The sequence below is a fragment of the Aegilops tauschii genome, chromosome 4 (genome assembly GCF_002575655.3).
Source record: "Aegilops tauschii subsp. strangulata cultivar AL8/78 chromosome 4, Aet v6.0, whole genome shotgun sequence".
Lineage (NCBI taxonomy): Eukaryota > Viridiplantae > Streptophyta > Magnoliopsida > Poales > Poaceae > Aegilops > Aegilops tauschii.
In genome coordinates, this window is record NC_053038.3 from 402093783 (window position 1) to 402114428 (window position 20646).

General features: G+C 42.4%; 1 protein-coding gene across 2 annotated transcripts; it reads left to right on the plus strand.

Annotated features, from left to right (window-relative positions):
* Positions 1 to 1156: 1156 nt before the first annotated feature.
* On the plus strand, positions 1157 to 5965 carry LOC109774012 (metal tolerance protein 4). 2 transcript variants are annotated; one of them, XM_020332731.4, is made up of 7 exons: positions 1157 to 1876; positions 3438 to 3610; positions 3696 to 3894; positions 3986 to 4164; positions 4248 to 4398; positions 4828 to 4961; positions 5316 to 5965. In XM_020332731.4, exons 1-7 carry the CDS (start codon positions 1765 to 1767, stop codon positions 5493 to 5495), a joined length of 1128 nt encoding a protein of 375 aa, XP_020188320.1. In that variant the 5' UTR covers positions 1157 to 1764; the 3' UTR covers positions 5496 to 5965. The 2 variants fall into 2 exon arrangements, with proteins under 2 accessions (XP_020188320.1, XP_020188319.1); XM_020332730.3 differs by having other exon boundaries at positions 1157 to 1531.
* Positions 5966 to 20646: the final 14681 nt, after the last annotated feature.

Genomic DNA, 20646 nt, shown 5'->3' on the forward strand with positions numbered 1-20646 from the left:
CTTCTATTTCAACCTTATACACCTATCCTTGTTGTATGTTTAAAAAAATCAAGAAATTGGGGTGCATTACTCATCACTGCAGCACCTGAATAAAAGTGCTACTTAGAAAAAACGTCCGTGTAATGTAACTTGAATCATTAGCTTTTACCGGAAAAGGGAAGTTCAAGACATGTGTATGCATGCCATTCTACATGTGCCCAATCGAAATCATTGAAATCGTTACAAGTAAATACACCATTTCAAAGAGAGACAAAAAAGAACACCATAGGCATGCATTTTCTAGGCTAGTGCATCACCTAAGGCGGAGATATGCCTTTTGCTTTAAGCATTGTTTAGCATGACTTAGTTTACCAAAATGAATGACCCAAGAGAGGTACACCATTTGGCATTTGCATGTTAAGTAGCACCGGTTCACATGCATGAGTCAACAACAAAACCACCAGCTGCCCATATGGTAGCATAAAAAACACTACACACACGTACAAAGTGTATGGGTGAAACGAAGCTCAAAAGAAAGTTGTTACTAGAATAAAAATAAAGCACAAATATGTCAAGTACCCATTTTTAGAATTTGCAATGAATACATCATTCATCTCGGCAGACAGAGTACTAAAGAATGAATTGGAAACTTACAACATCTTCTTGCCAAACAAAAGCTAATAGAAAATGAATACATGGTATAGCATACATTGTATCCATGATTTACCCGAAAATAGCATTAGCTTCGGGAAATTTGACAAAGAGAAGAAAGGCGAATAAGAAAACATAATCAAACATTTTCGATTAAACTAAGTACATTAGACCTAACAAGTATTTAAAGAAACCAAACATAAAATACATCTTTGTATTCACACTCTAAACGAGGGTGGGATAAATTCGACTTTCATACAATATCTCCACCCATAGAAACACAAGGTGGAATGTCATTTTAGCAGTTAGGTTAAGAGGTCTTGTAAGATGCTCCCTCCTAGCCGAACAGGACCGATGGTCTGGAGCTCTTCTGTAGGCCATAGCTGGTGTTAGCTGAAGCATTTCCCTCGTATTAATGACGTGATCCGAGCCGTCGATTTCGCAGCCGCACACAACCGTTGCGTCGATCACGGCCGTAGACGGTACGTTGTCCGCTTATAATTGCGGCCGCACCGCACAGGCCGCAGAGGCAGAGAGCAGCACGCAGGCAGGCAGGCAGGCGAGTCCTGGCTTTGGTCCTGGGGCAGACGAGACGCCAAAAATAAGAAGCGGCGAAGGGGTCGATCAAATCGGCAGAGAGAGAAGAGGGAGGGAGGGGGAGGAGCGGAGGAGGAGGCGGCTTCGACCCGCGCCGCGTTCCGGGGGGAGGGAGGCATGGAGGCGAACGGGCGCGGCGGGGACAATGACGCCGCGCGGGCGCCGCTCCTGGCGGGCCGGCGGAACTCGGTGGGGTCGATGCGCGGGGAGTTCGTGTCGCGGCTCCCCAAGAAGGTGCTCGACGCCGTCGACCCGGAGAGGCCGTCCCACGTCGACTTCTCCCGCTCCAAGGGCCTCCTGGAAGGTTCGGTTCGGTTCGGCGGGCCATCCTCCTGACCTCGCATTGCTTCTTCTCTCCTTCCTTTTCTCTTCTCTTCTCTTCTTGATTGATTGATCTGTACGTATTTTGGCAAGCACTCTGCTGGCGTTTGGCTTCCGTGGTCGTCATGTTGGCAGCATGTTAGTTACGGGGGAGGTGGCACTTTTGTGGGTTTTCTTGTTGGAGTCTCGTGGGGTGAACTGGTGCTGATTGGCTGAATGGTTGGTGGCTGTGCTTGTGATTCTGGATTCCGGAATTCCATGGATAATTCGATGCTTTTTTGGTCATCACCTTCCCGTTATCATGGCGGTATTGCCGGGACCAAAGGAGGTGTTTATTTTGACACTATATTTTTTTGACAAGCGTAGCAGCTATCTTACTTTGTGATGGACACACGAGCTCTCTATGTTTCGGTGCTTTGTGGTTGTTTCCTATGTTTGCAACTTGTAAACGCAAGTTATGTTTGTGTACTGGGTGACATTTCCACCTTTCTCTTTTGTTGCCTTGGTCCTGGGCACCAGGCCATGCTGCTTAAGATTGGGCCAATATCCCTTCTGTGCCCGTTCTGGTCAATACTCATTCGAATTATTTTAATTCTTTCTGTAAAAACATTTCAGGAACATAAAAATGAGCAGATGCAGTATGGCGTGGTGTGCCTCTGTTTACAGTTAACCTGAAACTGTATTGTGATTTTAGCTGTGCTAGCTAGCACATTGCTCATTTCCATTTTGTTGCCTGTAATCTCTACTGACCTGCTCAACTTTGTTCCTCTCTCTGGATCTTACGGAGTAGTTCAGATACCAAAACATCAAGACAAAACAATCACTTTTCAAAGGGAGGGAACATCTAGAATCTACAATAGCGGCCGGCGTTGGTTTTTAATACCAACATCTCTGTCAGGATGTTCTGCATCCGCTGATGTGCTCTTTTCTATGTGTATCTTTGTGGGAAACTGGAAAATTTGGACTTTTCTTCATTGAGATTAATTTTTCAAGGCTGAAAGAATGAGACTTGAACCTCGCAACCATGTGCGCAATCCTACACCCCTGTTCTTGGATTAGATACTGAATGCGCACCTCTTTGAGACAGAACAGTGTTGCAAATTTTCAACCACATAAAATAAATTATTTGTGAGGTTTCATCGGCTGTACACTTTGATTCTTTAGTAGTTGTTGTGTTCTTTCTCTGTTTCTTTGAAACAAATGGGAGAGTTCTTTTACTTCTTTGAGTTGTTGGATCCAATCCAATCTTAGCTGTCTCAAGCCTGTCCTTGTCTGTTCTTGTTGTTTCTTGGGACAAAAATAGATGTTGAACAGCGGGTGAGACTATCTCATTCATAGTCTGCTAAAAGAACATTGCACCGTTGAAATTCATTATTTTCTGTTCCTATTCCTGTTTTTAACTTTTTAGCTGCTTTTTTTTCATTTTTATTTGTTTTCCAGATGTTCCAGTTTTTACTTGCCAGATATTTTTTACCTAGAAACAGTTAGTATATTTTTACTGATAAGCTAAGTATGCCAAGATGTGTATGCCGTGGCTTACTATGGTGGAATCTACTCCCTCCGTCCCATAATATAGGCTTACTAGTGTAGTGTCAAAAACGCTCTTATATTATGGGGTAGTGTCAAAAACGCTCTTATATTATGGGACGGAGGGAGTACATTTTTTTCTTTCAAAATGCTAGAACTAGATAAGGAAGTTTTCTGTAACCTTCATAAACAGGTAGTTTTATTTTATGTCCAATCAAGAGAAAGTATCATATTTCATAGTTATTTGATGGTTCCCCACAGAAGTGGTATACGACCCAATCATTTTTCTCTTTCTATATGCACAATATGACCTCTTTTATTAACTTACTGATTTAGTGTGATTAACTTTTGGGCTTATATAGGAGAGAAAGAATACTACGAGAAACAATTTGCCACCTTGAGATCCTTTGAGGAAGTTGACTCTATAGAAGAATCCAATGTAATAAGTGAAGAAGAAGAGCTCATGGAGCAAAGGCAGAGTGAATTTGCTATGAAGATATCAAATTATGCAAATGTTGTCCTCTTGGCATTGAAGGTTAGTATTTCCCCTCTGTATTTAGTAAACTTGCATAGACTCCTTTAGGTTAACTATACAATTCATGCTCTCTCGTTTTCTTCAGATATATGCCACAGTTAAAAGTGGGTCAATTGCTATTGCTGCATCAACACTTGATTCATTGCTCGACCTCATGGCTGGTGGTATCCTTTGGTTCACACATCTCTCAATGAAGAGCATCAACGTCTACAAGTATCCCATTGGTAAATTGAGGGTACAACCAGTAGGCATTATCATCTTCGCAGCTGTTATGGCTACTTTAGGTATGTTTTCTCAAGTCATGTCCTTGTTTACTTCTCGTTAGACTATTATCGTTGTCTTAAATTTTAAAGAATAATTATTTTGCATTTCCAGGATTCCAAGTATTTCTTCAAGCAGTTGAAAAGCTGGTAGTGAACGTGACTCCAGATAAATTGTCCCCACCACAACTCATGTGGCTATATTCAATCATGATCTTTGCAACAGTAGTTAAGCTAGCCCTGTGGTTCTACTGCCGGACCTCTGGTAACAACATAGTCCGCGCCTATGCTAAGGTTTATATCCATTTCTCAATTTGACTAGATTCAAATGAACAAATGAACATAGTTTACCTGAAGAAATGGGCTATTTTTCACAGGATCATTATTTTGATGTGGTCACGAATGTCGTTGGTTTGGCTGCTGCTGTTCTCGGTGACATGTTCTACTGGTGGATTGACCCAGTTGGTGCAATCGTCCTTGCAGTCTATACAATTACAAACTGGTCTGGAACAGTGTGGGAAAATGCAGGTTTGCAGTACTTGCTATACCATTAAAACTTGACATATGAAACACCAATTTCCGTATATAGTTCTCCAATCATATAAATAATCTGATGCCACAGGAAAATATTTGGTACAAGAACATCAGTTAGGAAAATTGATTGTAGGCCTACTGGACATGGATGCCTCAAAGACTCAAACTCTATGAAACATATTACATTATTAAATAAAGTTGAAGAATCAGGCCCTCCTGTCGATTTCCATTAAAGAAACCGACAACAGCTTTAACAGTCTTTTTTATATAATTAATTAATAGAAATACATAACTTGAATCCACTGATTACTCTGCCAGATTTAGGACTGGTATATAAGTAAAATTGCTGCATGTTACATTTTACAGATGACGCTAGCCTGACATATGGTTATTTATTAACACATATTGCTATCCTTGATGCAGTATCGCTAGTAGGTGAATCAGCTCCCCCAGAAATGCTGCAGAAGTTGACATACCTAGCTATCAGACATGACCCTCAAATTAAGCGTGTTGATACAGTTCGGGCATACACCTTTGGGGTGCTTTACTTTGTTGAGGTTAGTATATCCTACATCTATTTTCCATTATTTTTCATGCTCTTCTTTTAAGTGAATACATATTCCCTTCCTTGCAATATTAACCAAGATATGTGTACTATATCAATATCACTCATCTGTTTGAGACCCTGGGTGCTGCACTGATTCTAAATGAACACTTATTACTGCTTTATTTATTACCATGTGTTTTCCATAGCATTTGTTGGAAGTAGTAGTTGACACAATACTGCATAAACGAACGAGATGTGCACGGTGGGTTAGGAACTGGATTCAGTAGCTTCATACATACAAATAGTACAGAACATTTAAGTACTTGTATGAACTTCACAACTCATGCTATCAGTGGACTGGCAGGTTGATATTGAGCTCCCGGAGGACTTGCCACTCAAGGAGGCGCATGCCATTGGAGAATCACTCCAGATAAAGATCGAGGAACTTCCAGAAGTTGAGCGGGCATTCGTTCACCTTGATTTCGAGTGTGACCACAAGCCAGAGCACTCGATCCTCAGCAAGCTTCCTAGCAGCCAGCCTTGATTACCATCTGAATTCACTGTGGAAAACGCAAGATGTTGGCTATTTTGCTTGCCGTGCAGGATTCGCTACAGTACATGGTGTCTTGCGCTATATGGAAGGGCTGAAGTTGAGCTAGGCATTGTTGGCCATCTAAATGAGATAAGAACCAGCGTTGGAGACTGTATAGACTTGTTTTGCGGAGCCCTCTAAGTGTCATGTTTCGAGTAAAAGTAGGTTACTTTTGCTTCTTGAAGCTGTCATTGTTTGTCTGCCACGAGGGCTGCAATGTGGAAATGTTTGCCACAAAAAGAAAGCAAGCGATTTTTGTGTGCTCAAAGTCAGTTTTGTGAACTTAGTATGCCGCTTGAGAAACCCTGCTGGCTAGGGTCGCAAGGAGCGAGCTAGCCCACCCGGGCTCGAGTCCTAAGTGGACCGTGGTGCTTAGAGATTTCTGCTATAAAAATATGACTCCAAGGGTTAGTTCTGAATGATTTTTTTTAGTATGCCGCTTTTTTACCTGTGTGGTTGGTTCTGGAAAAAACATTTGAAAAATGATACACTAACTTCGTTTATGGGCCATGTTTTAGACCTTTACATGGTATACAACATGTTTTTATGAAAATTGTATATTTGGGAAATTTTCCTCAACTTATACTTTATGAGTATCTCGCATAGCACATACTGTATAACACTATTTTCATCTAACTAATGTGAATATTTTCTATATATTAGCGCTCGATGTTTGCAAAGTTTGTACACTTGCTATGAAATCATCTATTTACGGCTCAACTACTAATCTATGCATTGGTCCACTTTTTATTGACGGTAATCTATTCGTTTGTTTAAAAGGACATTAATCTATTCGTTGGTACTTTGCAGTTAGCGAAGGTCCCCAACGGGTGCGGCTATGTGCCGCTTACTGCGAGACACACGGCTGCCTCCCCTAAAGGGCCCAGTGGTGGGCCGGCCCAGCAGGACATAGGTCATCATGCTGATGTCACTCGTTTACCCCCTTTTCCCTTTTATCTATACTTAAAATGCACATATATCAATAACTTGAATTTACTTAAGAATTTTTAAACCACGAATTTGAAATTGTTAACATAGAATAAAATCTTTATTAGCACAGTATTAAAAATTGTTGATAACTTTCAGAAAAAATGTGTGTGGCAATGAAAAATTGTTCCCCGTTTCAAAAAAATGGGTGTGACGTTTTTAAAACATGTGTGTGCAATTGTAAAAACAATATCTGTGTAATGTAAAAAGGAATTTGCAATACGAAAAGATGTACGTGACATTTTATGAAAATATTCCCGCATTTCAAAAAAATGTTATATACAATGTAAAAAAATGTCCACGTAGGTTAAAAAAGGTTTACTTCCATTAAAAAGATATACTTGACATTTTAAAAAGATATACGTGCTTCCAAAAAAATGTCCATGAAAATTTCAAAATATTTATACAATGTGAAAAAATGTTCGCATCGTCAAAAAAAGTTTATTGCCACTATAAAATGTACAATATGTATGTGAAAAATGTTGCCGTGTATTCAAAATATGAATTTAAAAAGTGTACAACGTGTATCTTAAAAACGTTATCGTGTATTCAAAAAGTGTATAAAACATGTATTTATAAAAATGTACATCATGTACTTAAAAAAGGCTGGCGTGTCAGAAAAATGTTTCACGTTTGCTCTAAAAGAATACTTTGTCTACTGAGAAAAAGTAGAAATGTGTTGAAAAAAAAGTAAACAAAGAAACGCCGACAAAGAAACAAAAAGAAAATTAAAAGGTAACCAAGAAAACCAAGAAAGAAACAAATAAAATCAAACTATGATGAAGAAAGAAAAACCAAAAAAAGAAAGAAACCAAAGTAAAATAAACAAGGAAATAAAAACGAAAGAAAACCGATGATAAAACAAATAAACTAGAGAAAAAAGAAAAGAAAATAAAAAACAAACTATGAAAAACTAGGGCAGAGCGAACCTACACCGCGATAAGAGTGGCAAACGAGCAGCCGCGCTCATGGGTCGGCCCACTAGTTGTCGCCCTTAGGAGATTCCTATAGAAATCTATGTGGGTGCCATATAATATTTGCTTACTCCAACCAACGGTTACCCCTTGCGAGGTTCCCACAAAGGGTCATTCTTTTAGGCCTGGAAGCGCGCCACGCGGGGTGCCCAACTGCTGCCACATGTTGTGTAATGGAGCTCCCTCTGGATCGCAATTTTTCTTTCTTTTTCTTTACGTGTCTCAGGGTTGTGTTTTTTCGGCTTTTCATTTCTTGACTGTTTTTTCCTAGGCTTTGAAGAATTTTTTAATTTATTTTGCAACATAGTTGTGCTTCTTGAAAATAAAAGCAAATTTGTGCTTCCACGAGAATCATAGTTGGGTTTCTCGTGGACTTTGTGCTTTCACGAGAGGCAAATATGTGCTGCTTTCTTGAGAAGCACAACCTATGCTTTCCCTCGAAAAGTGAACAGTGCAACCATGCTTTCGGGCTCTGTGTGTTTTTTTCCTTTCTTTTCGTTTCCTAATTTTTTGGTATTTATTTTTTTGGTTTGTTGTTATTTCTTTTTTTGAGCAAAAAAGTGTCTAAGCCTATTGACATGAGATCTAGTTTTGAAGATCTCAACCCAAAAAATCTAACGATGAAAACAATTTGATATTTGGACTCATTGTTCAAAAGATAAAATGTTTTAAATAAATGAATCTACGAAAAAAACTTCAAGGTTGCCACAAGTGCATACGTTGTACGTTTGTCTAACACCTGAGAAGGTGGAGAGTAACCTTTGAAGGAAATATGCCCTAGAGGCAATAATAAAGTTGTTATTTATATTTTCTTATATCATGATAAATGTTTATTATTCATGCTAGAATTATATTAAGCGGAAACTTAGTACATGTGTGAATACATAGACAAACAGACTGTCACTAATATGCCTCTACTTGACTACCTCGTTGAATCAAAGGTGGTTAAGTTTCCTAGCCATAGACATGAGTTGTCATTTGATTAACGGGATCACATCATTAGAGAATGATGTGATTGACTTGACCCATTCCGTTAGCTTAGCACTTGATCGTTTAGTATATTGCTATTGCTTTCTTCATGACTTATACATGTTCCTATGACTATGAGATTATGTAACTCCCGAATACCGGAGGAACACTTTGTGTGCTACCAAACGTCACAACGTAACTGGGTGATTATAAAGGTGCTCTACAGGTGTCTCCGATGGTACTTGTTGAGTTGGCATAGATCAAGATTAGGATTTGTCACTCCGATTGTCGGAGAGGTATCTCTAGGCCCTCTCGGTAATTCACATCACTATAAGCCTTGCAAGCAATGTGACTAATGAGTTAGTTGCGGGATGATGCATTACGGAACGAGTAAAGAGACTTGCCGGTAATGAGATTGAACTAGGTATTGAGATACCGACGATCGAATCTCGGGCAAGTAACATACCGATGACAAAGGGAACAACGTATATTGTTATGCGGTTTGACTGATAAAGATCTTCGTAGAATATGTAGGAGCCAATATGAGCATCCAGGTTCCGCTATTGGTTATTGACCGGAGACGTGTCTCAGTCATGTCTACATAGTTCTCGAACCCGTAGGGTCCGCACGCTTAACGTTTGGTGACGATTGGTATTATGAGTTTATGTGATTTGATGTACCGAAGGTTGTTCGGAGTCCCGGATGAGATCACGGACATGACGAGGAGTCTCGAAATGGTCGAGACGTAAAGATCGATATATTGGACGGCTATATTCGGACATCGGAAAGGTTCCGAGTGGTTCGGCCATTTTTCCGGAGTACCGGAAGGTTACCCGAACCCCCGGGGAGAAGTTATGGGCCTTATGGGCCATAAGAAGGAAGCACACCAGCCCACAAGGGGCTGGTGCGCCCCCCTTGGGCAGGAGGCCGAATTGGAATAGGTTGGGGGGGGGAGGGGGGCGGCCCCCCTTTCCTTCTCTCCTACTCCTCCTTCCCTTCCTCTCCTACTCCAACTAGGGAAGGAGGGGAATCCTACTCCCGGTGGGAGTAAGACTCCCCTAGGGCGCACCATAGAGAGGGCCGGCCCCCTCCCCTCCTCCACTCCTTTATATACGGGGGAGGGGGCACCCCGTAGACACACAAGTTGATCATTGATCTCTTAGCCGTGTGCGGTGCCCCCCTCCACCATAATCCACCTCGATTATATCATCGTAATGTTTAGGCGAAGCCCTGCGTCGGTAGCTTCATCATCACCGTCATCACGCCGTCATGCTGACGAAGCTCTCCCTCGAAGCTCTACTAGATCGTGAGTTCGTGGGACGTCACCGAGCTGAACGTGCGCAGATCGCGGAGGTGAACAAAGGTATATGTGATATACATGTTATTGATGTGTACCTTACTAATGCTTGCAGTAGTGCCTGGGTATTTGATACTGGCTCTGTTGCTAATATTTGCAACTCGAAACTGGGACTACAGATTAAGCGTAGATTGGCTAAGGACGAGGTGACGATGCGCGTGGGAAATGGTTCCAAAGTCGATGTGATCGCGGTCGGCACGCTACCTCTATATCTACCTTCAGGATTAGTTTTAGACCTGAATAATTGTTATTTGGTGTCAGCGTTGAGCATGAACATTATATCGGGATCTTATTTGATGCAAGACGGTTATTCATTTAAATATGAGAATAATGGTTGTTCTATTTATATGAGTAATATCTTTTATGGTCATGCACCCTTGAAGAGTGGTCTATTTTTATTGAATCTCGATAGTAGTGATACACATATTCATAATATTGAAGCCAAAAGATGCAGAGTTGATAATGATAGTGCAACTTATTTGTGGCACTGCCGTTTGGGTCATATTGGTGTAAAGCGCATGAAGAAACTCCATTCTGATGGACTTTTGGAATCACTTGATTATGAATCACTTGGTACTTGCGAACCATGCCTCATGGGCAAGATGACTAAAACTCCGTTCTCCGGAACAATGGAGCGAGCAATAGATTTGTTGGAAATCATACATACTGATGTATGTGGTCCAATGAATGTTGAGGCTCGCGGCGAGTATCTTTATTTTCTCACCTTCACAGATGATTTGAGCAGATATGGGTATATCTACTTGATGAAGCATAAGTCTGAAACATTTGAAAAGTTCAAAGAATTTCAGAGTGAAGTGGAAAATCATCGTAACAAGAAAATAAAGTTTCTACGATCTGATCGTGGAGGAGAATATTTCAGTTATGAGTTTGCTCTTCATTTGAAACAATGCGGAATAGTTTCGCAATTCACGCCACCCGGAACACCACAGCGTAATGGTGTGTCCGAACGTCGTAATCATACTTTACTTGATATGGTGTGGCCTATGATGTCTCTTACTGATTTACTGTTATCGTTTTGGGGTTATGCTTTAGAGACGGCTGCATTCATGTTAAATAGGCACCATCTAAATCCGTTGAGATAACACCTTATGAACTATGGTTTGGCAAGAAACCAAAGTTGTCGTTTCTTAAAGTTTGGGGCTGCGATGCTTATGTGAAAAAGCTTCAACCTGATAAGATCGAACCCAAATCGGAGAAATCTGTCTTCATAGGATACCCAAAGGAGACTGTTGGGTACACCTTCTATCACAGATCCGAAGACAATACATTCGTTGCTAAGAATGGATCCTTTCTAGAGAAGGAGTTTCTCTCGAAAGAAGTGAGTGGGAGGAAAGTAGAGCTTGATGAGGTAACTGTACCTGCTCCCTTATTGGAAAGTAGTTCATCACAGAAATCTGTTCCTGTGACTCCTACACCAATTAGTGAGGAAGCTAATGATAATGATCATGTAACTTCAGATCAAGTTACTACCGAACCTCGTAGGTCAACCAGAGTGAGATCCGCACCAGAGTGGTACGGTAATCCTGTTCTGGAGGTCATGTTACTTGACCATGACAAACCTACGAACTATGAGGAAGTGATGATGAGCCCAGATTCCGCAAAATGGCTTGAGTCCATGAAATCTGAGATGGGATCCATGTATGAGAACAAAGTGTGGACTTTGGTTGACTCGCCCGATGATCGGCAAGCCATAGAAAATAAATGGATCTTCAAGAGGAAGACAGACGCTGATAGTAGTGTTACTATCTACAAAGCTAGACTTGTCGAAAAAGGTTTTTGACAAAGTTCAAGGTGTTGACTACGATGAGATTTTCTCACTCGTAGCGATGCTTAAGTCTGTCCAAATCATGTTAGCAGATTGCCACATTTTATGAAATCTGGCAAATGGATGTCAAAACTACATTCCTTAATGGATTTCTTAAAGAAGAGTTGTATATGATGCAACCAGAAGGTTTTGTCGATCCTAAAGGTGCTAACAAAATGTGCAAGCTCCAGCGATCCATCTATGGACTGGTGCAAGCATCTCGGAGTTGGAATATACGCTTTGATGAGTTGATCAAAGCATATAGTTTTATACAGACTTGCGGTGAAGCCTGCATTTACAAGAAAGTGAATGGAAGCACTACAGCATTTATGATAAGTATATGTGAATGACATATTGTTGATCGGAAATAATGTAGAATTTTCTGGAAAGCATAAAGGAGTTTTTCAAAGAAAGACCTCGGTGAAGCTGCTTACATATTGAGCATCAAGATCTATAGAGATAGATCAAGACGCTTGATAAGTTTTTTCAATGAGTACATACCTTGACAAGATTTTAAAGTAGTTCAAAATGGAACAGTCAAAGAAAGAGTTCTTGCCTGTGTTGCAAGGTGTGAAATTGAGTAATACTCAAAGCCCGACCACGGCAAAAGATAGAAAGAGAATGAAAGTCATTCCCTATGCCTCAGCCATAGATTCTATAAAGTATGCCATGCTGTGTACCAGATCTATTGTATACCCTACACTGAGTTTGGCAAGGGAGTACAATAGTGATCTTGGAGTAGATCACTAGACAGCGGTCAAAATTATCCTTATTGGAATAAGGATATGTTTCTCGATTATGGTGGTGATAAAAGGTTCGTCGTAAAGAGTTATGTCGATGCAAGCTTTGACACCGATCTGGATGACTCTAAGTCTCGATCTAGATACATATTGAAAGTGGGAGCAATTAGCTGGAGTAGCTCCGTGCAGAGCATTGTTGACATAGAAATTTGCGAAATACATATGGATCTGAATATGGCAGACCCGTTGACTAAACTTCTCTCACAGGCAAAACATGATCACACCATAGTACTCTTTGGGTGTTAATCACATGGCAATGTGAACTAAGATTACTGACTCTAGTAAACGCTTTGAGTGTTGGTCACATGGCGATGTGAACTATGGGTGTTAATCACATGGTGATATGAACTATTGGTATTAAATCACATGGCGATGTGAACTAGATTATTGACTCTAGTGCAAGTGGGAGACTGAAGGAAATATGCCCTAGAGGCAATAATAAAGTTGTTATTTATATTTCCTTATATCATGATAAATGTTTATTATTCATGCTACAATTGTATTAACCGGAAACTTAGTACATGTGTGAATACATAGATAAATAGAGTGTCACTAGTATGCCTCTACTTGACTAGCTCGTTGAATCAAAGATGGTTAAATTTCCTAGCCATAGACATGAGTTGTTATTTGATTAATGGGATCACATCATTAGAGAATGATGTGATTGACTTGACCCATTCCATTAGCTTAGCACTTGATCGTTTAGTATGTTGCTATTGCTTTCTTCATGACTTATACATGTTCCTATGACTATGAGATTATCCTACTCCCGAATACCGGAGGAACACTTTGTGTGCTACCAAACGTCACAACGTAATTGGGTGATTATAAAGGTGCTCTACAGGTGTCTCCGATGGTACTTGCTGAGTTGGCATAGATCGAGATTAGGATTTGTCACTCTGATTGTCGGAGAGGTATCTCTGGGCCCTCTCGGTAATGCACATCATTATAATCCTTACAAGCAATGTGACTAATGAGTTAGTTGCGGGATGATGCATTACGGAACGAGTAAAGAGACTTGCCGGTAACGAGATTGAACTAGGTATTGAGATATCGACGATCGAATCTCGGGCAAGTAACATACCGATAACAAAGGGAACAACGTATGTTGTTATGCGGTTTGACCGATAAAGATCTTCGTAGAATATGTAGGAGCTAATATGAGCATCCAGGTTCCGCTATTGGTTATTGACCGGAGACGTGTCTCGGTCATGTCTACATAGTTTTCGAACCCGTAGGGTCCGCACGCTTAATGTTTGGTGACGATCGGTATTATGAGTTTATGTGATTTGATGTACCGAAGGTTGTTCGGAGTCCCGTATGAGATCACAGACATGACGGGGAGTCTCGAAATGGTCGAGACGTAAAGATCGATATATTGAAAGGCTATATTCGGACATCGGAAAGGTTCCGAGTGGTTCGGGCATTTTTCCGGAGTACCGGGAGGTTGCCGGAACCTCCCGGGAGAAGTTATGGGCCTTATGGGCTATAAGAAGGAAGCACACCAGCCCACAAGGGACTGGTGCGCTCCCCTTGGGCAGGAGACCGAAGTGGAATAGGTTTTGGGGGGGGGGGCTTTCCTTCTCTCCTACTCCTCCTTCCCTTCCTCTCCTACTCCAACTAGGGAAGGGGGGAATCCTACTCTCGGTGGGAGTAGGACTTCCCTAGGGCGTGCCATAGAGAGGGACGGCCCCTCCCCTCAGCCACTCCTTTATATACGGGGGAGGGGGCACCCCGTAGACACACAAGTTGATCATTGATCTCTTAGCCGTGTGCGGTGCCCCCCCCCCTCCATCATAATCCACCTCGGTTATATCGTCGTAGTGCTTAGGCGAAGCCCTGCGCCGGTAGCTTCATTATCACCGTCATCACGCCGTTTTGCGGACGAAGCTCTCCCTCGAAGCTCTGCTGGATCGTGAGTTCGTGGGACGTCACCGAGCTGAACGTGTGCAGATCGCGGAGGTGTCGTACGTTCGGTACTAGGATCGGTCAATCGTGAAGACATACGACTACATCAACCGCGTTGTCATAACGCTTCCGCTTTCTGTCTACGAGGGTACGTGGACAACACTCTCCCCTCTCGTTGCTATGCATCACCATGATCTTGCGTATCCGTAGGATTTTTTTTGAAATTACTACGTTCCCCAACAACCTTAACTGATGATTTTGGCATAGCCCACACACAAACAGATTGTAGCAGATCGTTTGGCATTATATAATAGTGATGAGCGGGCCACAACTGTGTGGCTTGGTCAAGGATCTTTTTTTTTTGAGAGAATGCCATCATGGCTAATTTTATTAAATTAAATCATGCTTACATCGTCAATCAACAGCGGCATAATAAAACTAGGTGGATCATCCGCCCACACACAACTATCTAGATTACATTCATGTGCAGGTGTATGCGCTACCCGATTTGCTTCCCTTGGACAGTGCATAAATAAGATTCTGTTGAAGAATACGAATGTCTTCAAATATCGGAGCAGCAACAGTCGCAGAGAAACCACCTTCCTGAAGAGTATCAATAACTCCTGCACAATCAGACTGAATAACTAATTTCTGACAGCCTATTTGATTTGCAAGATGAATACCATCTAAAACTGCTGAGCTTCAGCTGTTGCCGCGTCAAGCGCAAAAGGAATAAGCTTGGAACCCGCGCCTACAAATCTTCCTTTATCATCTCTGATTACCACACCTGTAGCTCCTGACCTCATATTAATATCGTATTTAGCATCAACATTTACAGAGACGAAGCCCTCAGACGCCCTATGCCAAGTACTTGATCTTGGCTGAGTCTCTTTCCCTTGTGCTTTTGCGAAACTAGATACCAATACTTGAATTGACATCGCCGCTTGTGATAAAGATTGCACGGTTTCTGTATGGACTATCTGTCTTCGTCTCCACCAAATATACCAAGCGCCCATTATGATTGTTTCTCTGAAAAACTTTACTGATGCATCAACTGGGACCCTGAACTTTCCAGCCATCAGATAATCAAGCACTGCACTACCTGACCGATCTATCTCACATGCTTCAGTAACCACCTCCATCAGGCCAATTTTCCGCCAAATACCTTTTGCTTCCTCACATTGAAAAATAACATGTTTTATGTCTTCACAATATCTCTTACAGACCGGACACATACTGTTGTTCATTATGTGACGATTAACCAGAAAATCGTAACAGGGAAGAATCCCATGCAAACATTTCCAAGTAAAAAATTTCACTTTTGCTGGTACAGTGCACTTCCAAAGATCTCTCCAAACCGTGTTCAAACCTGAACATCCCGTTCCATCAGATCTTTGCAAGGAGACACCAAATGTAGATTCCCACTCCATGTGGCATGCAGAACGAACTGAAAAGAAACCATTCTTACTGAATTTCCATGCCACAAAATCACTCCTTATGTAGAGCAATTACTGCCTCTGAATTGTAACCCTATCAATATGTAATAAAACACCCTTTTACCTCGCAAAAAAAAAACAGATTCTTTTTTTAGGGGTTACCACCACTTTATTAATCAGGAATCAAACAGATTCTTTTGTGTGTGAAGAAAACACGCTGCTCCATTTTCTCGTTTCAGCCCATGATCCGAACATATATTCCAGGTACTGAAGAAGATTCGGCTCGTTAAGCAGAAGCAGACCAACGGTGAGCAGTAAACCAGACCTACTAGATGAGACGCCAGGATTCAACTCGTGAAAAAAAAAGGTGAGACGTCAGGATCGACCGTCCCGGACGTTTCCAAATTGCAGTGCTACACGTCGACTAGGTCGAGATCTCCGCCACGTGAGGCTCTGGCCCAGACAGAGTAAAGATCAGCTTGATGCCAGGCTAGTGTATGTTTTTTTCCTCCTCAAATAAAGAAAGAAAGAGAGAGTGATGACACGAAAACATGTGGCCCGTACGCGAAACGAGGATCCAGCACATGGCCTCTGGACTGGACTGGACACGCATTCGCATTGAAGAGATATATATATATATATATACGTACATATGCATATACGTACGTACGTGACCCTCGCTTCCAGAAGCGTGCGTATGAAATCCGTGCAACGGAGATATTCTTTCATGCGATGGTTCATGGAGGCATTTCTCCTCGTCCTCATAAATAAAAACACGGAGCCACTTATGGCAACGTTGTGGTTGCTGTGTACGTAGTTAACTGGACCGTACCGTGGCTTTCATGGTGGAGTTTTGAGACGGTCATGCGCAGCATGGAGTATTTTCCATCATCTTCACTCCATATCTTGTGCTACTGGCAAATTTTAGAACACGGCGACCATTTCCATTGGTGTCGCTTTGCTGATCGCTAACGAGACACTGTCGTCACTCCTGTGCCATGTCCTGCATGTTGTAGGGGTGGTATAAAGTACCGACGCGGTCTTCCACTCTTCCCCCGCGACCGCGATGATGACATGATGGCAAAGCCAGTCAGCTGAGCTAGTTCGCCCGGAGTAGTGTACAGTGGTGAGCTCACTTGAAAGGGCCATAAAAATAGAAAAAAAATGCAGGATCGGCATGTCATCTTGAATCATCTGGGATTACAATGATATACTTACGAAAACACTAACGCCCACATGTGTGGCAACATTGTAACTCGCCCACATGTTTGGATCACCGTTCAGTTAAGTTTGCACGAATCTTAACACATCAAGGCAGTTTTCGCGTGCCACGTAGGACAAGGCCGGTGTGTGGGCGTTGGAGATGTTGTCCACACGCCCCACACCACGCGGTTGCCAGCTGCGCTGTGTGGGCGAACTAATTTCTGCCCACACAGCCACCACCTAATCCACGCGCGTGTGGGCGAACTGTTTTTCGCCCACACCACAGTCGTACGTTGTTGGATGACAACTGCAGTTGCGCGTACATGACAACTAGGTAAACACACATGACAACTATGATTCGTTTGCTAGACGGCAACTGCAGTTGCGCGTACGTGGCAATCAGGTAAACATACATGGCAACTGTGATTAACCACACGTGGCAACTAGGCAAACACACATGGCAACTAGGTAAACACACATGGCAACTATTATTTGGCCATATGTGGCAAGTAGTTAATCATACACGACAACTATGGTTTGATTACACGCGTCAACTACCATAAATTAGACATGACAACTATAGTTAACCAAAGCAGAGAGAGTTGCCATGCTTTTACAACCATATTTGCCATCCCGGATAACTACATCTGCCATTCCGGATGGCAACTAAATCGTCATCCCACGGGTACCTATTGTAGCTGCGCCAGGATGTGTGGGCATATTTGCTTCGTGCCATACGCGCGGGGTGGGGATGAGTAGTACTTGTTGAGCATGTGGCACGAAGTAGCTGGCGCCCACACGTGTGGGCAATTCTATTGTTCGCCCACACACAACCCGTGTGGGCTGCTCCCTGCTCATGCCACACACGATGTGTGGGCGAATGCCTATTATGCTACACGTGCAGTGGATATCGGCGTCCTATACTTAATTGTGTACAGAAAAAACGTATGATTCTTTTCAAGAGTTTGATAGATGCAAAATTTCTTTCGGAATCTAGTGCAAATAAATCATAAGGAAAAAATTTCCATGGTTTACAATCATACAACTGAAAAAACTTATGTAGTAAATAAAAATCGTAAGAATTATGGAGCTGCTTGATTTGAGGTCAAATAGTAATAGCAAGTCTGAATGAACTAACAATTGGTTCTTATCAATCTTAAAAAGTCGTCAATTTTGACAACTTTTGGTTTGAGTGTGTCAAATATTGACATCAAATGGTCAAACCAACCAGCATCTAATTTTAATTAAACATTATTTGGAAATCCATTTTTCTGCGGGATATTATTTGGAAATCCTTTAAATCAAAGAAGACCTAGGTATTTATCTAAGGCAGAAAGACATCACGTGCCTTTTTTTTCTTTAATGCAAAGACACTGCACACTAGCGCGATTCCTTCGCTTCAAAAAGTAGGTCACACCTTTCTGCACGGGCACTATTTGGACTCGCTTTTACCTGTCCAGAGAACCGACCTACTCTCTTTCAGTTTTTTGGTGCCTCCTCTTTTCCAGTACTTTCCATGCTTCTCTGCAGCTTTTTCGTAATTGCCGAAAAAATGGCATAGCTGAACCTAAACCAAAGTATGTGGAGGAACGAAAATACATCGATCCGTATTAATGCGGGAAAAAATAAATCCCCAAACATTATCTAGGGTTGCGTTTGGTTACCTGAATCGTTTTCTGCCCCTTGACATACTTGTCCGAGTTGAGCCTGGTTGAGCATGTGCGCGCAAAAAACTATCATCTGCATGTTGATTGGTTGCCTATACTCTCCCTGCATCGCAGCAACACCTCTATGCACTGTGTTTGGTTGCTCGGAGTGCTCATACCAGTGCACGTTGTTTAGTTGCATACACTGGACATGATTAAGTGTTAAGAGCTACACATAATATACAGTATTACACCAGAGTGCTTCGGCGACAGCGCAGAACGGTGGTCCCGGCGCCGCGTCTGTCACGACGAGCATGGAGTCGTGGGCGAGCAATCCCATCGGCGGCACTTGAACTAGTTTCTAGCGTCGTCGCCGCAGAGAAAGTCCATGTGGAGTAACGAATAGGATGGTGCTTTAAGTTTCTGGCCGGTGTTGGTGTCCTGAATTAGGGGGTACTTACTAGGCAGGCTTGCGCGGGATGTTTTTGGCCTGTTTGGTTGTCTGGGTCGCATTGAAAAATTGGCCCGCACGAAACTTAAATCGCCTCTGGGCTGCATCCAGAGGAATGCTCAAATAGAAGTTGTTGTTTAGTATTTTGCTGTGAGAACATCACTTATTATGTATGTTGATTTGTGTTTGATCATTGTATAACTACTGAAGCATGATGGCAATGTTGTTTAGTAGTACTCGTATTTTACCGTGAGAACCTCACTTATTTTGTATGTGAATTTGTGATTGGTGAGTGTACGATGACTTGTTGTCAACCTCACAGTGAGAACATCACTCATCTTTGTGAAACTTGTACTTGATGATTGTACAACTGCAATGTAGTTGATGGCGGTTTGTTGTCGGACGCAATGCGTTGACTGTCTTGTTTTCTATATACATTGTCATATTAGTATCTACAACAGCTTGATTTGTTGGGTGTATAATCACATTCAACTGATACCCAAACATGCACATTTGACACCTCAACTTGGTTAAGTCCGGAGGCAGGGTTTTCATACAAAAGAGGGTTGGGTGGTGAAATCCCTCGCCTTAGTCCACAGGTACATGGGTTATGACTTGAGAGCGGCAGAGGGGGCACCTGATGTTGGAATCAAACCACTGGGAGATGCATTGGCTGTGGTAACGATGCCTGAATCCTGGGAGTTCGACCACTGTGTGCCCGGTCAGTGCGTCGAGGCAGGCCTTGGCCAGCATTGCAGGAACCTCCTTGCAAGCGTCAAGAAGCGCAGTCACATTGACGATGAGCCGGCGGTCCACGCTGAGTGTGAGGTGGAAGTGGCATCCCTGCTTTGACCGTGACCGCACTTGTGACCAGATGTAGGATCGAAAGGATGTCTAGAGGAGGGGGTGATTAGACTACTTGACCAAATAAAAATTATCATTTTCCCAATTTTAGTTGTAGGCAGGTTTTAGCAATTCTACCAAGTCAAGTACACCCTACACCTGCAAGTCTAAGAGTTGAACAGCGGAAAGTAGAGACTTTGTGTCGGTGTCAAAACCAGCAGACTCTCGGGGTAGGGGCCCCCGAGCTGTGGATCTTGGATCAAGGGTAACAGGAATGAAGGAGATGATGTTTACCCAGGTTCGGGCCCTCTTGATGGAGGTAAAACCCTACGTCCTGCTCTTGTTTATATTGAAGTGGATGTATCGAGTACAGAGTTGATCTACCTCGAGATCATAATGTGTGGCCTAACTCTAGGGCTAGGTGAATGATTTTCTGTTGATGTCCCCTCTACGGGCTAAACCCTATGGCTTATATACACGCCAGTGAGGGTACCTAGGGTTACAAGGTCGGTAACTATGAGCCAGGAGGCGACAGAGATCTTGGAGTATACGTCAAGTCTTCAGGGGAGGTAGTCTTGATCACGCCTCCTACGTATGGCTTCCAGAGTCCTTCTTGATCACGAATGGTGGCTTGCCGGCCCAACCCAAGGAGAATGGGCCGGCTGGGTTAGAGCCCCCCCTTATCCAGGACACCGTCAGTAGCC